The 18,789-nt window shown below is 44.9% G+C and overlaps 1 protein-coding gene across 1 annotated transcript; it reads right to left on the bottom strand.

Moving 5' to 3' along the window:
* Positions 1–2,851: 2,851 nt before the first annotated feature.
* Positions 2,852–13,904, bottom strand: Armcx4 (armadillo repeat containing X-linked 4). Its single transcript, XM_042667404.1, has 6 exons — positions 13,800–13,904; positions 13,237–13,300; positions 12,427–12,506; positions 12,080–12,163; positions 11,695–11,786; positions 2,852–11,366 (listed from the first exon to the last, which is right to left on the bottom strand). The coding sequence occupies exon 6, from the start codon at positions 11,219–11,221 to the stop codon at positions 3,170–3,172; it is 8,052 nt and encodes a 2,683-aa protein (XP_042523338.1). The 5' UTR covers positions 11,222–11,366; positions 11,695–11,786; positions 12,080–12,163; positions 12,427–12,506; positions 13,237–13,300; positions 13,800–13,904; the 3' UTR covers positions 2,852–3,169.
* Positions 13,905–18,789: the final 4,885 nt, after the last annotated feature.

The raw sequence follows: 18,789 nt of genomic DNA, 5'->3' as shown, positions 1-18,789 counted from the left end.
ACCATCATTGAACTTCTTAGCGATCCTGTTGCTCCTCTACCAGCACATTCCTCACAGCTTTGGTAAATAGTATGTCCTTGGGGATCTTTTATAGCATACAGTCTTCTAGAGGACTTTCTGATGTACATAATATATTCATTCTATCATTCTCTGCTTTTACCATTTGTCACCACAGCCTCATTTTATGGGGTGGGGTATTTTTCCCCATACTTTGAGGAATCATTCTCATAGTGAGTTCACGTCATCTGACGGAATCTTTGTCAGGATGTTAAATCTTGTACCCTGGGAAAGCACTCTCAAATGGATTCCATGTTCCTGTACCTCATTTTATATTCTAGCCCCTCAAAATCAAGCTACTTAAATTGCAGCTCCCTCAACACCTGTAGCACTTTGCCAATCTATTCTTTTGTTTCTTATTATAGCCAGTATGTTTCCAGCTATGTTATACTCGTATGTTATACTGTCTCCTAGATACAGACCCAATGGCCAGGATAGGAGGTAAAGACAGCTTCCAAGGGAAATCCATGTTATGTTTCAGGAGAAAGAGGAGTAAAACATTTTTCAGGAGAATCTAGGAATGGAAGGTTTTCAGGAATATAAATCAAGAGATCCTTGGCACAGAAGATTTGTCTTGGTTAAGATTTTAACTTTCTTTGAAGCAATATATCTTGTCTGCTCCTTGGATTTCTCTTCTCTACATGAAAAAAAAATGAAAGCCTCTTTATATTCTTTAAACAAATGCCTCAGGTTTTCAAATGTAGCTTTTACTAGTTGATTACTACCTTTTTTATTACTTTTTATAGAGGTTAATCAAGCTTAGCAATAACTACTCAAATTTTCTGGTCTTCCTTACCTTTGATATGTCCCATGTATTTCTCGTAAGTTCTATATATGACGTTAGACAATGCATTCAATCTGCCACAAGTATGCCACCCCACTACACCACCAGCAAAGGCTCTTAATGAGTTCTCTGCCACCTCATTCCATGAGCCTACCTACTCCACCTACCACCAATGATTGGATGCTCATTGACAACTGGTCAGCAGGTGATCCATCTCCAAAATTTCATCAGAATGTTTGTTTCTTGAACAGCTTCTTGTACCGATTCTTGCAGGTTGGCTTTCCAAGGAGGAGACTCAGAAACAGAGATCAGCATGAAGGGCTTTTATTAGGGAATACCCTTTGAGAGAAACACCTGTGGAAGGGAAAAGAAGGAAGCAGGATTGGACAGAGGGAGAAGTTAAGTTGTCCCAGTTTGGGACAAGAAGGTTATGGCCATCCATAACTGGACATAACTGGAAGAGAGAGTATGACCTTGGAGGAGGTAGCTGTCTTCAACTGAAGCAATTTCTGAAGAGGTGACAGTTGAGAGCTATCACCAGAAGCACTTGTAGCAAATTAAACAAGTTCTCTATTCCTGATGAGAGATCAGGGAAGCAGTTGGCAGAATCTACTATAGTATTCTTTTGCAATAAAAATTTGTGTGCAAAGCCAAGTACTGCCAAATAAATTTATACAAATATATTACATGCTTTTACAGCCTATTTTTCTACTTAAATTTATATTCTCGATTTTTGCATAATAAATACAGATGTCCATCGACATGTTAAGTGGCTGCAGAATATTTCGATGTACAAATATACCTTAATTTATTTAAGCAATTGCCTATTCTCAGTCATGGGTCATTTGTACATTGGCATCCTTCTATACAATTTGAAGATTTGCAGCTTTTTACAAGTCTATTGTTTAATTAGTTCACAAGAACAGATTTCTACAAGTAGAATTATTGGGTAAAGGCATGAGCATCTTGAAGACTTGTGAAACATGTTTCAATGGGCCTTGTACTTTGTGTGCTCAGTTTGAGTTCTCCTCCCCTAATCCCTTACCAAAACTATGAAGTAGGCAAGGAGTGGACTTTTTCCTTTATGGATCCTAACAGCACTATCAATGGTTTCATAAAAGCCCCACCCCCAATCACCTTACAAAAATGTGATACAAGTACTAAAATGGATTCTTCTTTCATCAATGTTTCCTTCTTATTTCAAAACAACTCTCTCATTCTTTTACAAAGATACCAGAGTTGGCCAGAAAAGAAAATATGTTCAAGGTTCTCAGGATCCTAAAATAAAATTGGCCATCTCTGTATGTCCTAAAGCGCCAATTCATTCAAGAATCTCTTGATCCCATCCAACCATTACCATCCCTGTGACCACTAGTGAAATTTCATGCCTTAATCATCTTTTTCTTGATTATGGTAGTAACTTCCTAGCTGCTTTTCCAATCTTCAGTCACCTTTATTGTCCTTGCCCTAACTTAGACCCATTCTGCACATAAACGAATTATATTGTTTTCCTTTCACCCTGTCATTCCTCTAGTTATAAAATTCCTTGTTGTCTTCCTAGGGTAGATGGCACAACAATCATATAACCTATTATAGCAATAAGGAATGGTCCATGGATAGAATTCATATCAACTTGCCAATTCTATATCCTTACTTGTCTCCCGAAACTTTCCATTGCAGGCAGCCAGCCAGCCTCTTCTACAGAGCATGCTTCCCATCTCTATGTCTTTCTTATACTGCACCTCCTCCCTCCTTAGGTGTCCTTTTGATCTTTTGTATATTATTCTCAAACCTTGCTTACTTAAATTCCCCTTCCTCTGTAAAACTTCTCCTGTGCACTGTTGTATACAGCAGCTTCTGCTGCCTCTCAGCACTGATGGAAAGCATCTACTTGACCCATGAGTGACCGCAGGCTCCTGATTTTGTTACTTTCTGTTCCCACATGTCTTATCTTTCCAAACAGATCATAAATCCAAAAGACAAAGACAATGTCTTTTTTTTCTGCTTAAAACACACAACTTTATTGATGACATAAAAATAAAGTCTCAAATGTATAAACATAAGTCCACACAAAGGACTAAAATTACCTTACTTATGAAGAATCAGTTCAGTTTCTGCTCATGAAGCATACTAAAAATATCTCAAGCCAGACAAGATAAAAATTTACACATATATTTCCAGTACAAGTTTGAATTCATTTGTTGTTCATAAAAATGGTCCAGCTATAGACCCTCATAGTCACATCAGTTTTACAATGAAATTTACAATGTGTATTGCTTCCAGACTACAAAACCAAAACGTTACTCAAATTTGGGAATATACAGCCAATCAGAGTTTATTTATTAATATCTCAACTTTTTCTTTCACCTCTGGATCACTGCATTCTGCTGCTAAGGCTCGAAGTTTCTTGGCACAGGCTTTAGGTCGTTGGAATAGGAAATAAAGAGAATTTTTACTGAACTTGTCCTGGGTAAATACTTTTGCTCTTCTTTTAAAATGGTGATTTATATTTTCAAATAGTGAAAGAGCATTAAGAATGTTCTCTTTTGTCTCCTTCTTACTGAAAATGTTAATAAGGGCTGTTGGTGCATTGGCAATGAGCAAATCTTTTGTCATCGATGGATTTTTAGAGAAATTCACAAGCATTCCCAAAACATGGTCTTTAGTTTCTCCACTTCCAACAGTTAACAAACGAAGAAATTCTGAAATATAATTTGTAACCATATGCTGATATTCACTAGTAATAGTCAGATGCCTTATTAATCTCAGTCCAGCCACCTGCACATTGGAATTCAATGGATAGGTGACAGTATCTTCACATACTTGGCTTAAGTATGTTTTAACCTTTCTGTGGTTTTCAGCAGCCACTGAGATGTTATTCAGTGCATTTAAAGCCTTCTGTCTAACACTGGGATAAGGATTACTCAACAAACTCTCAATAACTGAGATTCCACCTACATTGCGAACAATGTCGTGAGAATAAGGATAATCAACATTGTTATACAGAGCATTGTTGGCTATCTCATGAACAGAAGGATCTTCAGTCATCTCGATCATGCAAATCAGTTTTTCAAGATCTTGTGGATCTATATTGGTTTCACGTTTACAGCGGCAGGACCAGGCCCGCGTTTTATCCCCATGCTTCATCTGTTTTTTGCACTCATGTTTACCTAGAAAGGTGGCCTCAGTTTGTTGTAGAAACTTTGCTTGTGAACAGACCATGGCTCCATCCCATAATCCCATTCCTGCCCCAGGAACCATGGATGGATATGTGCCTCTTGACTCAGCTGACTTGGCTTTATCCTTAGCTGTAGATTTGTTTTCACTTCTGTTTTCATTACCAGTGCAGAACCAAGAAGTTATATCTACTCCATAACCAGCCTCAAACTGTTCTTTAATGCTGTCCTTATCTCCAGTCCAAGATTCAGAATTGACATCTTTTTCACTCTTGGAGCTGAGCTCATTGCTGTTTTCACCGTCAGCCCAAAACAAAGACCTTAAACTGATCTCTTCAATATCAGGGCTGGATGTTCCACTTAGCTCATCCTCATCTACATTCCTAGCCATCCTCATCCAAAATCCTAATCCAGACTGTTTCTCAGCCCCAAGCCTAGACTCTTTAGTGGTCAAATCTTCATCCCAGAGACAAGATCCCATCCTAGCTTCAGCACCAGCTTGTTCCTCAGCCCCAAGACAGGACTCTTTGGTGGTCAAATCTACATCCCAGAGACAAGACCCTGTCCTGGTCTCAGCTCTAGTCTCTTTCTCGGCTCCAAACCTAGGCCCTTTGGTGGTCAGATCTGCATCCCAGAGACAAGACCCCATACTAGCCTCAGCTCCAGCCTCCTTCTCAGATCCCAACGTAGACCCTTTGGTGCTCAAATCCATATCCCAGAGACAAGACCCCATCCTGGCCTCAGCACCAGCTTCTTCCTCAACAACAGGCCTAGACCCTTTGGTGGTCAGATCTACATCCCAGAGACAAGATCCCATCCTGGCCTCAGTATCAGCCACTTCCTCAGTCCCACACTTAGAACCTTTATTGGTCATGTCTACATCCCAAAGACAAGATCCTGTCTTGGCCTCAGCACCAGCCTCTTCCTCAGTATCAACACTAGAATTTTTAGTGGTCAAATCCACATCCCAAAGACGAGATCCCATTTTGGCCTCAGCATCAAACTCTTTCTCAGACCCAAGACCAGAACCTTTATTGGCCATATCTACATCCCAGAGACAAGATCCCACCTTGGTCTCAGCACCAGCCTCTTCTTCAGTCTCAAGCCTAGACCCTTTGGTGGTCAGATCTACATCCCAGAGACAAGATCCCATCCTGGCCTCTGCACCAGCGACTTCCTCACTCACAAGTCCAGACCCTTTATTGGTCATATCTACATCCCAGAGACGAGATCCCGTCCTATTTTCAGCACCAGCCTCTTCCGCAGTCTCAGGCCTAGACTCTTTAGTGGTCAAATCCACATCCCAGAGACAAGATCCTTTCCTTGCCTTAGCACCAGCCTGTTCCTCAGCCCCAAGTCCAGAACTTTTGGAGGTTAAATCCACATCCCAGAGACAAGATCCTGGCCTGGCCTCAGCACCAGCCTCTTGCTCAGGCTCAAGCCTAGACCCCTTAGAGGTCAAATCCACATCCCAAAGACAAGATCCCTTCCTAGCCTCGGCTCTAGTCTCTTCCTTAGTTTCACGCCTAGAGTCTTTGGTGGTCAAATCCACATCCCAGAGACAAGATCCCATCCTAGCAGCACCAGTTCCTCCTTCAGCTCCAAACTTACATCCTGTAGTGGTCACAAGTCTATCTAAGGACCAAGATCCCATCTTGGCCTCAGTGCCAGCCTTTTCCTCAGTGTCAAGCCTGGGTTTTTTAATGGCCAAATCCACATCCCATAGACAAGATCCCATGCTGGACATAGTACAAGCCGGTTCCTCAATCTCAAGCCTAGGTTTTTTAATGGCCAAGTGCATATCGCAGAAACAACATTCCATCCTGGCCTCAGTACCAGATTGTTCTTCAATCTCAAGCCTAGATCTCTTAGCACTCAAATCCACATCCCAGAGACAAGATTCCTTCCTGGTGTCAATACCAGCCTCTTCCTTAGCTCCAGGCCTAAACCCTTTAGGGGTCTTTTCTCCAACCAAGGGCCAAGATCCCATCCTAGCCTCAGCACCAGCCTCTTGTACATTCCAGAACCAAGATCCCAACCGGGCCTTAGTGCCAGCCTCTTCCTTGGTTTCAAATCTAGACCTAATAGTACTCAGATCTGAATTCCAGGACCAAGACCCCATCCTGGTCACAGTCTCAGCCTCAACCCCAGCCTTAGCTGCAGCCTCAGGTCCAGCCTCTACTGCAGCCTCAGCTACAATCTCAGTCTCAGCAACAGCTGTAACTTCAGCCCCAGCCTCTGCCACTTCAGCCTCTGTCACAGCTTCAACCTTAGCCTGAGCCACAGCCTCAGCTCCAGCCTTAGATGCAGCCACAGTTCCAGCTTCAATCACAGTTTTAGTTCCAGCCTGAGCTGCTGCAGCCCCCAAACAAGCACCCATATAAGCTGCCCCTGAAGATCTTATCCAAGACCCAGTAGTGGCCTTGTTCTCATCACCCAACCCAGAACTAATGCTGGTCACTTGCTCAGTCCCTGATGTGGATTGAATAGTGGCTCCATTCTTACCAACAGGCATGGGAACAATAGTAGAGTTTTGCCCTGTCCAGCACCAAGCCCCTACAAAGGCTTCACTTCCAGGCCCAAACCAGAATCCTTCATTAGCCTCTACCTCAGCACTGACTAAGAATCTTCCACTGGCCTGGTCCTCATGGCTCAGTCTAGAAGCTCCACAGGCTTCATTGCCAGACCTAGGCCCAACCCAGGATTCTTCACTAGTCTGGTTCCCAACACCAGTCCAGGAACCGCCTCTGCAGGCCTGACCATCAAATCCAGGTTTGGAACAGCCACCAGTCTGTTCTCCATGCCCAACCCAGGGCCCTCCACTGACCTGACTCCCAACGGTAGTCCAGGACCCACCACTTGACTGGTCTGTGGGGCATGGTCTACTCAATCCAATGACATGGCCACCAGTTGCACCCCAGGAAACTCCTGCACTGGACTGATCCTCCCTTGGCCTGGACACTCCACTAGCCTGGTCCCCAGCACCAGACCAGAACCCACCTCCAATGGCCTGACCATCAAATCCAGGTTTGGAAGAGCTACCAGCCTGATCTCCGGGCCCAATCCAGGCCCCTCCACTGATCTGATTTCCAGTGGCAACCCAGGACCCACTAGACTGGTTTATGGGCCCTGGAGTGGACCCTCCAACACCGTGACCACCAGACCCACTCCAAGACCCTCCTCCACTGGTCTGATTCCCTGTATAAGCACAGAACCATCCACTGCCCTGGTTTCCAGTGCCATGCCAAGAATTTCCACTGGACTGGTCCCTGGTTCCCAGCCCAGATTCTCTACCAGACTGGTTCCCAGCATCAGTCCAGCATCTTCCTCCACTGGACTGGTTCTCAAATAATGGCTTTGTTCCACCACTAGCCAGGTCACCAGACCCAGCCTGGGACTCTCCATTGACCTGGCCCACAGACAAGAACCCTCCACTGATTTGACCACCAGAATCTGCCCAGGATCTTCCATTAGACTGATTCTCAGTTCCAGACTTGGGTACTCCATCAGCTTGGCCACTAGCTCCAGTCCAAGTCCCTCCATTGCTGTCCAGATTCTCAAAACTAGACTTTGATCCACCATCAGACTGATCACTAGTCCCAGTCCATGATCCTCCTCCAGCTAGGTTTCTAGTTCCAGCCCAGGACCCACCACTGGCCTGGTCTGCAGACCCTGACATAGGTCCTCCACTAGCCTGGTCCCCAGTGCCAGCCCAGGATCCACTACTAGACTGGTTTACACTTCCAAGTAAGGACCCTCCACTGGCTTGGTCTACAGTTCCAGTCCAAGACCTTCCACTTGACTGGTCCTCAGGTCCCAACCTAGACCCTCCACTGGCCTGGCCACTAGTGCCATCCCAGGATACTTTTTGGCCAGCTTGATCCTCATATCTGGGTTTGGTCTCACCACAAGACTGATCACTAACCCCCACCCAGGCTGCTCCAGTAGTCTGGTCCACAGCTCCAGTCCAGTACCCAATACTAACTATATTTCCAGCTCCAGTCCAGGACACTGCAGCAGCCTGGTTCTCTGCCACAGTCCAAGTCCCAGTAGCCTGGTCCAGAACCCAAGACACTCCAGTGGCTTGAACTCCAGGCCAAGACCCATCACTAACTTGACTCACAGCCCAGGGCCCTGTAATTGCCTGATTCCCAGAAACAACCCAAGTGCCCCCACTGGCCTGATTCACAGCCCCAGGCCAGGAAACTCCACTGGTTCTGTCCCCAGCCCATGCCCCCTCAGTAGCTTGAGCACCAGCCCAGAGCCCTCCACTAGCCTGGTCTCCAGCTCCCACCCAGGACCCAAGAGGAACCTCATTTTCAGTTCTGGCTCCAGTCCAAGACTTAATACTGGTCTCATCACAAGCCACAGCCCAGGAACTAACAACACCAGTTTTATCACCAGTCCCACTCCAGGACCCAATACTGGCTTCATTCTCTTCATCAGCCCAAGATACACTGTTCTCCCAGTCTCCATCAATGGTCTGAAACCTAAATTTAATCCACCGTTCAGCAGCAATCCAATCTTCAACACCAATCCCATTCCAGTAGTAGTCATGAATGTTAGGTTGAGTCCTCCCACACATCTGTGCACCTGTCCCACTCTCACTTTCAGAAGTGGGCACAACCTCAGCCTCAGGCCTTGCATAAGCTACATTTTCTGCTGTGGCAGCTGCTACAGAATTGGACGGAGCTTTGTCCCTTGCCCCAAGTAAGGCCTCATCCTGGGAACTGGCCACAGCTTGAGACTGAGCAGAGCCTCTTGTGCCTGACCTGGATCCTGCTTTAGGCACAACATTGGGATTGGCCCTGACTTTATTTCTGGCACCAAGCAAGATCCCAGCCTGGGTACTGGCCCCAGCGTGAGGCTGAGTAGAGCCCACCATACCTGCCCCAGCCTCTGACTTAGGCACAGCATTGGTATTGCCCCTGACCTTATTTCTGGCACCAAGCAAGTTCTCACCATGGGAAGTGGTCATAGCCTGAGGTTTGTTAGAGTCCATTGTCTCTGTTCCAGGCTCTACTTTAGACATAGCATTGGAATTTCCTCTGATCTTACTCTTGGCACCAGATAATGTCTCACTCTGGGACTTGGTCACAGCTTTAGGATGAGCAGTGACCATTCCTGCCCCAGATTCTGACTTAGACAAAGCATTGGAATTGCCCTTGACCTTCGACTTTGCACCAGTCAAAGCTGTGCCCTGGGAAATGGCCATAGCCTGGGAATAGGTAGAGCCTGTTGTACCCACCCCAGGCTCTGACTTAACCATAGCATTACCCTTAACCTTATTTTTGGCACCAGATAAGGCCTCACCCTGAGAATTGGGTAGAATCTGGGGCTGGACAGAGCCCCCTGATTCTGGCCCAGCTCCTGACTTGGGCACAGCATTGCGATTGCCCCTAACTTTACTCTTGGCTCCAGTCAAGATGTCACTCTTAGAAGTGACCACAATCTGGTGATAGGCAGAGCTTGTTGTAGCTGCCTCTGCCTCTGTCTTAGGCAAAGCATTAAGATTGCTCTTAACCTTATTCCTGGTACCAGACAAGGCCTCATTCTGAGAGCTGCTCATAGCTTGGGGATGACCATAGGCCCTCTGGTCTGCCTTAGCCCCGATTCTAGAAATAGCATTAGAATCAACTCTACCATCAACCCTGGAATCAGACAAGGCCTCGGCTTGAGTCTTGGCCCCAGGCTGAGGCTGGACACAGGGTTTTATGTCTGTTCCAGCCACTGTCTTACACTTGGCTTTGGCTTTGCCCTTAGCCTTAGCTTTAGTGTTAGGTAAGGCTTCACTAGGGCTCTGGCCCAAAGCCTGAGTGCCTTCTTTAGACATGGCACTGACATTGTCCTTAGCCTTGATTGTGTTGTCAAGCAAGGCATCATCCAGAACATTGGTCACAGGCTGAGGCCAAGTACAAGACAATATGTCTATCCCAGCCCCTGCCTTAGCCATGACATTGGAATTGCTTCTGGTGTTATCCCTGGTATCAGGCAAGGCCTCAGCATGTGAATTGACTCTCAGATTTGTCCTGGCCTCTGCTGTAGCCATGACATTAGAATTGCCTCTACCTTTAACCCAGGCATTAGGCATTGCTGCAACCTGAGCACCAATTACACCTTGAGACTGGGCAGCAGCTCTTATGTCAGGTCCAGTCATTGCCTTAGCTATGCCATTGGTATTTCCTTTGTCATTAGGCCTGGTGCCAGATGTTTCCAAAGTCTGTTTCTTTGCCACAGTCTGAGGTTGTATTATACAGGTTCTTGTGCTTGCTCCTGCCTCTGCCTTACACATGGCATGAACATTACTCCCCGTATCAACCTCAGCAACAGACATGCCATCATTTTGGATCTTAGGTACAGCCTGAGACTGTACACTGTACTTCACATCCAATCCAGCCACTGCCCTGGTCATGTTATTGGGATTTTCCTTAGCATCAAATGTGACACCAGGCCTAGCATTAGGCTGAGTCTTAACCACACTCACAGACTCTTCCAGGGATCTTGACTTGGTTTCAGCCACAATTGCAGTCTTGTTCATGGTCTCGATTTTGACCACTTCCCTGGTCACTGTCAAGACCTCACTCTGTGTTACCATCACTCGATTAATCTCTGTCTCTTTTTCAGCCAATGTACGAGCTTCAGCTTTCGTCTGGGTCATTGCTTCTTTCTTGGCCTCTGCTTTAGCAACCAGTGCCCAAGCTTTTGCCTTGGTCTGGGTCACTGCCTCTTTCTTGCCTACTCCCTTAGCCTCAGTATCAGTTTGCGTCACTGCCTCTTTCATGGCCACTTCCTGGGCTTTGACCTCAGTCAAAGACACTGCCTCAGTCTCCACCAATGTTCCAGACACTGAGTTGGCCTCAGATTGAATCTCTCTCTCTGCCTCAGTCATTGACTTGGCCTGAGAGCTGGCTTTAGGTCTGGCTATAACAGTGACCTTAGTCTCTACTTCAGCTCTGGGCCCACTTCCTGCTCCAGTTTCGGCCTTGGGTCTAATCTCAATCTCTGACCCAGCCATGGCTTCATCCTTGGCCAAGGTCTGGCTCTGTACCCCAACCACAGTCTCCATCTTGACTTGGGACCCATTTCTGGCAGGTCTCCTCACACTCTGAGCTCTTCCCTTTGTTAATCTGTAAATGTAGTAGCAGGTGCCAGCCCAAATCACCAGTCCTGCAGTTGCCCAGCCCACTTCCTGTACACGGCCCATGTAATTACCCCTGCAGAAGGCACGAACAAAGTACAAGGGGGCTCACTTGGGCTGGGGAAAGAGGGTGATAGATCTGGGTGTAGGCCTGTGAGGGTGCTGGTCTTCAGCCACTCAAAGGCCACTACAGCTGCCACTGGAGGTAGACCTAGAAGTGGAGGAAGGAAATGAACTAAAATTTCTCATCTAATTCTACCACACCATACAGATAGATACACAGAGGAACAAGAAAGGGTGAAAGTTATGTGGTTGGGAGAAGAGGATGATTCGCAAACTTCCCATTCCTTCATTCACCTTTTCCACTTTCCCCAATGCCCAGCAATTTTCCATCAGGGTACTTCCATACTCCAAATGAACAGCAGGAAAGATGGTAGGAAGGCTAATGATGAATAGAAGAGGCAGAGAAGCCTTCAGACCTACATTTTGCCAGACTTACTCTGGTCACCATTCCCACAGGTTCCCATTGTCATACCAACCTGTAACAATCCAAGAAAGTTCTTTCTTCTTTCCTTCTCTTGTGTGGTGATACACCTTAAAGTAGATATATAGATTCCTAAGATCTTTGGACCTAGGGATAGGGAGACAAAGGAAGCAAGAGATAGGAGTGGAGAGTTTATTCTTAATGGAACTATTATGAGCAAACTACCTGTTTACTCCAGTCCACCCAATCCTCCAGGTGTTGCCACCCTTTTTCCTTTACCAGAATTAAAGTGAGGATTTTGGGGTGTCAGGGATACTGAGAAAGGTAGCTGGGAAAGAGAAAGGTTGAGGGTCCTCCAGACTGGTCACTGGCCTTTACCAAATGCATAATGGACTCCACTAACCTACTCTTACAAGCATACCCGGGCAGTCCCCACTCACCAGTCTTTAATGATCAGAGGCAATTTCCTCCTTATTTCTTTGTTTTCAGTGATATCAAGCTCTCAAGGAGGCATTCAGGCAAATCTGTGGAAAAGTAAAAAGCCAGGAGGCAAAGGAGATTAAGTCCTTAATAAAATAAGCACCGAAATTACTGACCCCAATATTTGCCTTGTCAGGGTCCATTTCCAATTTATTAATATATCTCATCTTGCAATACTTCATCAGTCATACCCTAGTATACTCTCACCAAAATATCCCTACCATTTCCTGCCCTGAAATCAAGTCTCAGCCACCTGCTTAGCCTACCCTCTCTTGTCACTCCAGGCATAGCCCATTTTAACACCAACCTCTATAGTTCCAGGCTGGTCTTGCCCTCTTTCCCTTATTTCCAGTGGCAAACAGCCCTACTGCAAGCTTATGTGAAGACCTAGAAATAGACAGAGAAAAGGAGGAAGGGTGAATGTTGAGTGTGACATCCTAGTATCTAAACACATAAATCCTCATTCAGATATAAACCTTTCTGGGTTTATAGACCCATTTTTTTAGCAGGCAGAGTTTAGAATTTCCCCAGCACTGAAATGGGTAGAGGAGAAAACAGAGATAGGAAAAAATAAAAAGGGGGGAAATAAGGTGAATTATTTCAAAACCACCTGTAGGGCTCTAGGATTCCCCAGCTCTCAAAGTCCACCATTTCCTTCACCAAGATGGCCAGGTAGCCATGGGTAGCTAGGAAACTGGAGGGTGATGAAAAGATGGAAGCCCTCAGATTCCAAGACTCCAGAATGATAGCTTACTGCCATCTGCTTCCCCTGAAACACATCTGTAGGCATCTCCAGAAAAAAAGATGTCATGTGTGGAGGGCTTTTACTTCTTCTAATTCATTATCTCTCTCTCTGCCCCCCACAAGGCTGAAAAATAATAGTAATTTTCTTTGATACAATTTGTATTTTGTCAGTGGTACCTCAAATAGGAATGAATAAATTGATATAAGTTTATTTTTTAAATTGGGCTTTGGTGCATGATTTAAATTACAAAGCTTGGTAAGAAAAAGCAGTAGAGGAAGTTCCCCAGGTAGCCCCACCCTGCATCCCAATCATTCAGCAGCACCTAAGAGTGTAATAAAATTCGTGCAGAATTTGAACGGTTCACACACTAACCTCCATAGATTCCGTGCGGTTTTCTCTTCCTCCCTCGCCTCACCACAAACAGTGCCACATCAAACTATTGTCCAAAAGACAAGAGAGAGTAAAGGCACTGAGTGCTTAGGCCAGCTCCCAGGCCACAGATCCTAATTCTCATTTTTCCAGATTCAGAAATCTGCTTGTCAAACGTCCCTCCCCCGCCTTCAGAGACACCACCCCTACCAACCCCGCTGTCCAGTCACTAAGGCCCACCATTTTCTTTGCAAACGCCACCGTGGCACGTCCCTTCTCTGAAATGAGCAGGACGCCAGAGGACATGTGCGGTCAGTTAATACGCTTCGAGAGGATGAACACCTCAATCTGCTATTTCTGTCTGAGAGACACTCCAGCAGCTGCCTTGTCAAAGCCCATGGTTCCCCTGAACAGATTTAGCTGGGTAGGGGGCTTGGGAGAATCAGAGACGAAGGCTCCTTGAGCCCAATCCAGCATACACATCCCCACAATCCCTCCTAGTACAGCCTCCCGATCGGCAAAGCTGCAGGGAGCCGGGCCTTGGAGCGCGGGCCCCCGGGCCTTACCTGCTCCGCTTTCCCCGGGCCCGATGCCAGCCCGCCGTGCGCTGGGCGGCGGGGAGCTGCTAGCCAGACGCGAGTGACGACTGCACCCAAGGCTGCGTCGCTCTGCAGCTCTGGGTCACGTGAGGGCCGCGCGTCATCGTTCGCCCTCCTCCTCACAACCCCCCACCGGTAGGCAAGCAGTCAACAAGACCCCCTTCCACAAGCCAACATACCCCTCCTCCCGTCTGTGCGCCATGCCCCAACACGCCCCGCCCTGTCACTCATCTCGATCCTCTCCAATCTGAGAGCCCACAAGTGGCATCACCATCTTGTGGTTGGAGTTTACCGGTGTCTGGTTACCAGGGAAGGTCCGTATCTCCCTCCCCTCCCCCACTCCCCTCCCCTCCCCCCCCCCCCCCCCCCCCCCGGCCCAACACCCACACTCAAGCCTGGGCTGTAGTCTTTTTGCATCCTTGAGGAATCTTTTCTTTTCCTCTCAGGCTACAAAAGCAATGCTTCCCACCCGCCCTCTCTCCAACCTGCCTGCCTTAGAACAGACAAAACCAAATGGCTGGGGAAGGAGGAAAGCAAATACAGACTTCACTTTATTTTTTATATGCCTCTTTTTTTCTGTTAACATTGGTTTATTAGAAATGGGGAAATGCAGTAAAGTCATTTTCTTTCGAAATAAATTCAAATTATAAAATTAACAAAAAGACTCATTCATTTGTTCACACTATTGTATGCCACTTAAGAAATATGTTTGCTAGTTGATCCAAAACATTTCAGAGCATTCACGGTGGACAAGTAATTATTGGAGTTGTATTTATTTGTTCTGGTCCTGGGCTTCAACTCAGATCCTAAGCACTATCTCTGAGCTTTTGTGCTCAAGGCACTCTACTATTTGCGCCACACTCCACTTCTGGACTTTGAATGGTTAATTGGAGATAAAAGTCTCACGGACTTTCCTCCTAGTCTGGCTTTAATCTTACCTCTCAGCCTCTTGAGTAGCTAGCATTACAGGTATGAGCTACCTGTGCCCACCAATAGTTGCATTTAAATGCATCCTAAACAAAGCCAATATGTTTTTCAATGTGATCTGTAAATTAATCTTTGGAAAGACGTTTAGATTTCTAAACTTGGTAATTTTACAAAATTTATAACTCTACACTTCTAGCAGAATTTACTGTCTCCTGTCAGATGTCACAGAACTTCAGAGATGACCTAGGATGATGGCATTAAGCCACCCAAACTCTTGAGGAACCCAATGACTTAAAATCTAATGACTTCAAAGATGAACACATTTTCCATGCATGGGCTTCTTTATTTAGATTTTACATTGGCATGTAATCAAATCAGTCTCAACACACCCATAAAAGGACCAACTGCTGTCCCATGGATGAAAAAAAGACATAACAGGTGGACATTTCATTCCATCATGCCACTGATGGTATCTGCCATTCATCTGTCACCATAGCAGTAGAGAGTGTTCAGCATTTTCCAGGGGCAATGAGGATAAGGGTCTGTGCATGACTGAAATGCTGTAAAACCCCCATCATCTCTCTCTGTTTCTCTGTCCCCCCCCCCCCACAGAAGTTGAAAGTACAGGATCCCAAATAGTCACTAAGAAAAGAGGCCTTTCCCCTCCCCACCTTCCACCCACATAAACCTGTCAGTATGATCACAGAATCAGGAATGAAATACCAGAAGTTAGCCCCCAGACACCCACCTGTGCCCCCCTGGCGCGTCATACTCTAAATATACATCCTCCAGGAAGCCTCTTTCTTAGAGTGTAGAAATATGACACCCCAGCTGGAGGCCCCCCTGTGAGGGGCCCCAATGTGGAGGAGGCCCTTTCCGGAGGTGAGCCAGAGAGCCCACAATGCCTTCCAACCATTCTAAAAGACTTTTCAGACCTCCAATTTACTTTCTCTACAAAAGAAAAAGATTTCATTGTTAATTCCATAGCAGTGTTAAAAAAGAGAAATCATAAACCTTACTATTTTGTAGTTTAAAAATTCTTTAAAAATCATTAATAAAATAACAGTAGAAAAATGTGCCAAACATGAACAGAATTGTTCACAGAAAAAAGAACACACAAATGACCCAAATCACAGACTAAAATGTGAAAAGATGCTCAACTTTAAAGAAATGCAAATGAAACACCTGTTCCTTATTGAGTCAGCTACAAGTTTGTTGAAATTTAAGGATATTTATTGAAATGTGGGAAAACGGACATTTCCACACTTTTCTAGAAGCAGATATTCTGATTTTTTTCTTATATAGAACAATTTAGTAAAAAATAATCTTTTAAATGATAAGTATAATATCTCATATTTTTTCCCCTGTCCTGGGGCTTGCACTCAGGGCCTGAGCACTGTCCCTGAGCTTCTTTTTTTCTCAAGGCTAGGAATCTACCATTAGAGCCACAGTGCCACTTCCAGCTTTTTCTGTCTATGTGGTACTGAGGAATCAAACCCAGGGCTTTATGCATGCTAGGCAAGCACTCTACCACTAAACCACATTCCTGGCCCTATTTCATAAATCTTTAATCCAGGAATTCTATTCCTTGATTTTCAGCTAAACTACATAAATTAAAGATTTTCACAAAGATACTAGAATATACTACAATATACTGGGATAGTTCTTGCTGTTCTTTTCAAGGTTAAAAACAACCAAAGCAACACAAAATAGCCATCAATGAGAGAAAAACTAAATAAAATGTTAGATTTATATAATAAAACTAATAAAAGGAAGAATTAAGTGTATGTATCCTGACAGAAAGCCAGTTGGGATATTTTGTTTTTTGCTGTTTATTTTCCATAATTACTTCCAAATTCCACAAGGATATATTCTACTACAAAACTCAAACCCAGCACTATTTTAACTTCACTATCCTCATTCCGAATAATTGTTAACTTAGTCTCTTTCTTGTATAGGACTTCTAGAATTCATTTCTACTAGCATTGTATCCCTTGACTGAACTTCATCCATTTCCTCTCCTTTCTGTTTTCCTCAGCCTCTGATGAGCACTGCTTGGTTCTCAACTTTGACCAGATCTACTTTTTAGATTCTGTGTATGAGTGAGATTATGTGGCAGTTGTTTTCCTTTGTCTGGTTTCTTTCACTTAATATTCTCTAGGTTGGTCTATGTTGTCACAAATGACAGAATTTCATCATTTAAGCATTGAATAATAAATAATCCCTGCATATATGTACTTTATTTTTATCCATTATCCACTGGTAGGCATTCAAGTTTATTTGCTATCTTGGTTATTACGAATAGTGAGTGTTTCAGTAAACATAAAAGGTTCTTTGACATTCTATTCTTTTTTTTTTTCTTTTTTAAATTGCTGGTCCTGGGCTTGAACTCAGGGACTGGGCTCTGGTTCTGAGCCTCTATGAGCTCAATGCTAGCGCTCTACTGTTATAAGGTAAATCATCCCAGAAGCCACATTTAAAAATATAGAATAGGGCTGGGAAGGTGGCTCAGTGGTAAAGCCTTGCATGCATGAGGTCCTGGGTTCGATTCCTCAGCACCACATAAGCAAAAAGAAAAAAGATGGAAGTGGCGCTGTGGCTCAAGTGGTAGAGTGCTAGCCTTGAGCTGAAGAGCTGAGGGACAGCGTCCAGGCCCAGAGTTCAGGCCCCACGACCGGACCCCCCAAAAAAATAAAAAAAAATATAGAATAGTGGTGTCTTTATTATACAATTAACAGGCTGGAGGCCACCAGTTGTTACAAAGGCCTGTAGCACGCAAATACACATAACACAGCTAGGGAACATGCTAAAGAGAAAAGAAATAACAAAAACAATACCAACAAGCCAACTCAGATCCAATGAGAGTTGAATTGGGACTCCATGATGACTGGAGACAAGCCAGGAGACAGGACATAGGACACCATCACAGAGACACACATGCCATAGAGTCCGGTGACTAGGCTGGTCCTGGCCTAAATAGGTTGGCGCAGGGGGCAGATCCTCAGGAAATTCCCAGTCCCAGGCACTGGGACTGACAGATTCAGTAACCTATCAGCCAAGTGCCTGCCCCTGCCTCCTGGGGTCCAGGCACACCTGAGAGGCAAGTGATTGGGGGCGGGTCCCTTACCCCAGCATGAAGACAAGATGCCAGACCCTACCATCCACCATGTGGCCAGTATGGCGCCGGCCAGACCTGGCCTCTTTACTTCACTACCACTTGAGCCACAGTGCCACTTCTGGCTTTTTCTGAGCAGTTTATTGGAGATAAGAGTTTCATGGACTTTACTGACTGGGCTAGCTTTGAACCACAATCCTCAAATATCAGCCTCCTGAGTAGCTAGCATTACAGACATGAGCAATTGGTGCCCAGCAACATTCCATTTCTTTTTTACATATACTCTGTAGTTGGATTGATGAATCATATGGTAGTTCTATTTTTAGTTTTTTGAGGAACCTCTATAATGTTTTCCATAATAGATGTACCAATTTGCATTCCCACCAACAATGTATCTAATTCTTCTTTTCCTTTTCTTTTCTTTTTTTGGGGAGAGGTGTTAAAAGCCATTCTAACTAGGATGAGGTATATTTTCTGGTTTTGACTCCCATTTTCCTGGTAGTGAAGTTCAGCTTTTTTCATATTCATGTTGGCCATTTGTGTGACTTCTCTGTAGAAATGTCTATTCAGGTCTTTTGCCCATTGGAGCCACAAAAGATCCTGAATAGCCAAAGCAATCTTGAACAAAAATAACAAAACTGGAGATATTATACTCAGTTTAAATATACTACACAACTGTAGTAACCAAAGTGACATTAAAGTATTTGGCACTTTAATGCTAAAGTATTTGGCATAAAAACAGACATGTAAACTAATGCAAAAGAATAGAGTACACAGAAATCAATCCATAATAACCAACTGATTTTTCACAAAAGTGCCAGGGTTACATAAAAGGGAAAAGTTTCAGGAGAGGAACACAAAGCCATAGTGCCTATGTGCATCTAATCATACCAAATAATGTCTATCAAAATGAGC

This window comes from Dipodomys spectabilis, unplaced genomic scaffold, assembly GCF_019054845.1.
Source record: "Dipodomys spectabilis isolate Male_0828 unplaced genomic scaffold, ASM1905484v1 ptg000399l, whole genome shotgun sequence".
NCBI lineage: Eukaryota > Metazoa > Chordata > Mammalia > Rodentia > Heteromyidae > Dipodomys > Dipodomys spectabilis.
This window is presented reverse-complemented; position numbering and strand designations above follow the sequence as displayed.

Bases quoted from the DNA above. Each gene is read 5' to 3' on its own strand.
- Armcx4 (XM_042667404.1), bottom strand. From the start codon at position 11,221: ATGGGCCGTGTACAGGAAGTGGGCTGGGCAACTGCAGGACTGGTGATT.